Raw genomic sequence first — 2392 nt, 5'->3', positions numbered from 1 at the left:
CAGGATGGTCTTGATCTCCTGACCTCGTGATCCACCTGCCTTGGCCTCCCAAAGTACTGGGATTACAGGCGTGAGCCACTGGGCCCGGCCTCCTGCTCCCAGCTTTTCTAAATATCTAAGTTGTCTGCTAGTCATCTTTACCAGAGAAAGCTGTAGAGATCAAATAGGGATCAAAGGAGAATGAAGTCTCCATTCTTTCTTCCCCAAAGGGCCCTTTGAGAAATCCCAGCTACTCAGGAGGCTGAGGCAGGAGACTCGCTTGAACCCGGGAAGCAGAGGTTGCGGAGAGCCAAGATCGTGCCTGGGCAACAAGAGCGAAATTCCATCTCTCAAAAAAGAAAAAAAAAATTATTCCTAATACTGCAGAAAAGCTTCCCTCCAATGAAATAGAAGGAACATGGAGAACAGAGGTAAAGAGAGAATAAACAGATTCTCCTTTCATCTTAGAAACGGCAGATAAGACTGCTTCCCAGAATGGATACTCCTGGTCGTTCAACCCTCACCTTCTTTTACCTCATGCAACAGGCCCCTCATACACCAATCACTCCATTCTTCTTGACTTTTGTCTAGGCAGTTCCAAAAGGAATACTTACACCAAGGGGGCTTCTCAGAGCGCTGCTGGAGTTGCAGGGGAGGTGAATGAAGAGTACGTGGTGGAGAAAATGGGTTATCTGAGGCCTGGCTGCTGTGCATGGAATCAAAGAGGGCTGGAAAAGAGGTAGGGTGAAGGGAGAGGGAAGAAAAAAAGACATTTGAGGAAGAATCCAGGAGCCATAGGTTCTTAACATAAGTCAAAGCCAACTTACCCTTCCTTGGCTGAGAAATAGCATTTCCTGGGGACCCTTCAACCAAACCATTTTCAATTTTTTAAACTTTATATTATGAACATTTCAAACATATATTTTTAAAAAGTAGTTGAAAGACTGGTGCCGCCAATGCCCATATACCCGTCTCCTAGATTTAACACATTGACATTTTTGCCATACTTGTTTCATCTATTTCTGCATGCTAAAGTGTTATAAAATAAATGATAGACATTATGAAACATGTCACCTCTAAATACTTCAAAATGCATCTCTAAAATATAAGAAATGGCTGGATGCAGTGGCTCATGCCTGTAATCCCAGCACTTTAGGAGGCTGAGGCAGGTGGATCACTTGAGGCCAGGAGTTCGAGACCAGACTGGCCAACATGGCAAAACCCCATCTCTACTAAAAATACAAAAATGAGCCGGCATGGTGGCACATGCCTGTAATCCCAGCTATTCGGGAGGCTGAGGCTTAAGAATGGCTTGAACCTGGGAGGCAGAGGTTGCAGTGAGCTGAGATCTCACCACTGCACTCCAGCCTGGGGCACAGAATGAAACTCTGTCTCAAGAATAATAATAATAATAAAATATAAGAATTTTTTCCAGCTGGGTGTGGTGGCTCATGCCTGTAAACCAGCACTTTGGGAGGCCAAGGTGGATGGATCACTTGAAGCCAGGAGTTCAAGACCAGTCTGGTCAACATGGAGAAACCATGTTTAGGTCTCTACTAAAAATATAAAAATTAAGGCCAGGCGCAGTGGCTCACACCTGTAATCCCAGCACTTTAGGCAGCCGAGGCAGGCAGATCACGAGGTCAGGAGTTCAAAGACCAGCCTGACCAACATGGTGAAACCCTGTCTCTACTAAAAATAAAAAATTAGCTGGGTGTAGTGGTGCATGCCTGTAATCCCAGCTATTTAGGAGGCTGAGGCAGGAGAATCGCTTGAACCCGGGAAGCAGAGATTGCAGTGAGCCAAGATCACATCATTGCACTCCAGCCTAGGCGATAGAGCAAGACTCTGTCTCAAAAAAAAAAAAAGAAAAAGAAAAAAAATTAGCTGGGTGTGGTAGTACATGACTGTAACCCCAGCTACTTGGGAGGCTGAGGCACGAGGATCACTTGAACCCAGGAGGCAGAAGTTGTACAGTGAGCAGAGATTGTGCCACTGCACTCCACCAAGGGCAACACAGAGAGACTCTATCTCAAAAAAAACCAAAAAAAACAAAAAAAACAAAAAAAAAAACAAGGAAAGATATACATAAAGAATTTTTTCCAACATAGCCAAACACCATTAACAAGCTAAACAAAATTAAAAATTATTCCCTAGTATTATTCAATATCCAGTCCATATTCAAAATTTCCCAATTATTCCCCCAAATGTCATTTATAAAAGCATCCAAACATGAACCATGCACTGCATCTTATGTCTTTGAAGCCTCTTTTAATCTAGAATAGTGCAGCCTCTCCTTTTTTTCTTTTTTTTTTTCTTTTTTTTTATTATTATTATTATTTTTTGAGACGGAGTCTCGCTCTGTCGCCCAGGCTGGAGTGCAGTGGCAGGATCTCAGCTCACTGCAAGCTCC

The 2392-nt window shown here is 43.5% G+C and overlaps 1 protein-coding gene across 1 annotated transcript in view; it reads right to left on the bottom strand.

Annotated features, from left to right (window-relative positions):
- The window catches only part of PPIP5K1 (diphosphoinositol pentakisphosphate kinase 1), a 71850-nt gene that overhangs the window by 4480 nt on the left and 64978 nt on the right, over positions 1–2392 (bottom strand). Inside the window, exon 30 of the mRNA XM_011989198.1 lies at positions 594–707. Within this exon, the coding sequence (XP_011844588.1) occupies positions 594–707 (114 nt within the window). The remainder of the gene's footprint in view (positions 1–593; positions 708–2392) is intronic.

The sequence above is a fragment of the Mandrillus leucophaeus genome, unplaced genomic scaffold, assembly GCF_000951045.1.
Source record: "Mandrillus leucophaeus isolate KB7577 unplaced genomic scaffold, Mleu.le_1.0 Scaffold35, whole genome shotgun sequence".
Classification (NCBI taxonomy): domain Eukaryota; kingdom Metazoa; phylum Chordata; class Mammalia; order Primates; family Cercopithecidae; genus Mandrillus; species Mandrillus leucophaeus.
The sequence above is the reverse complement of the archived record's forward strand: the minus strand, read 5'-3'. Positions and strand labels throughout refer to the sequence as shown.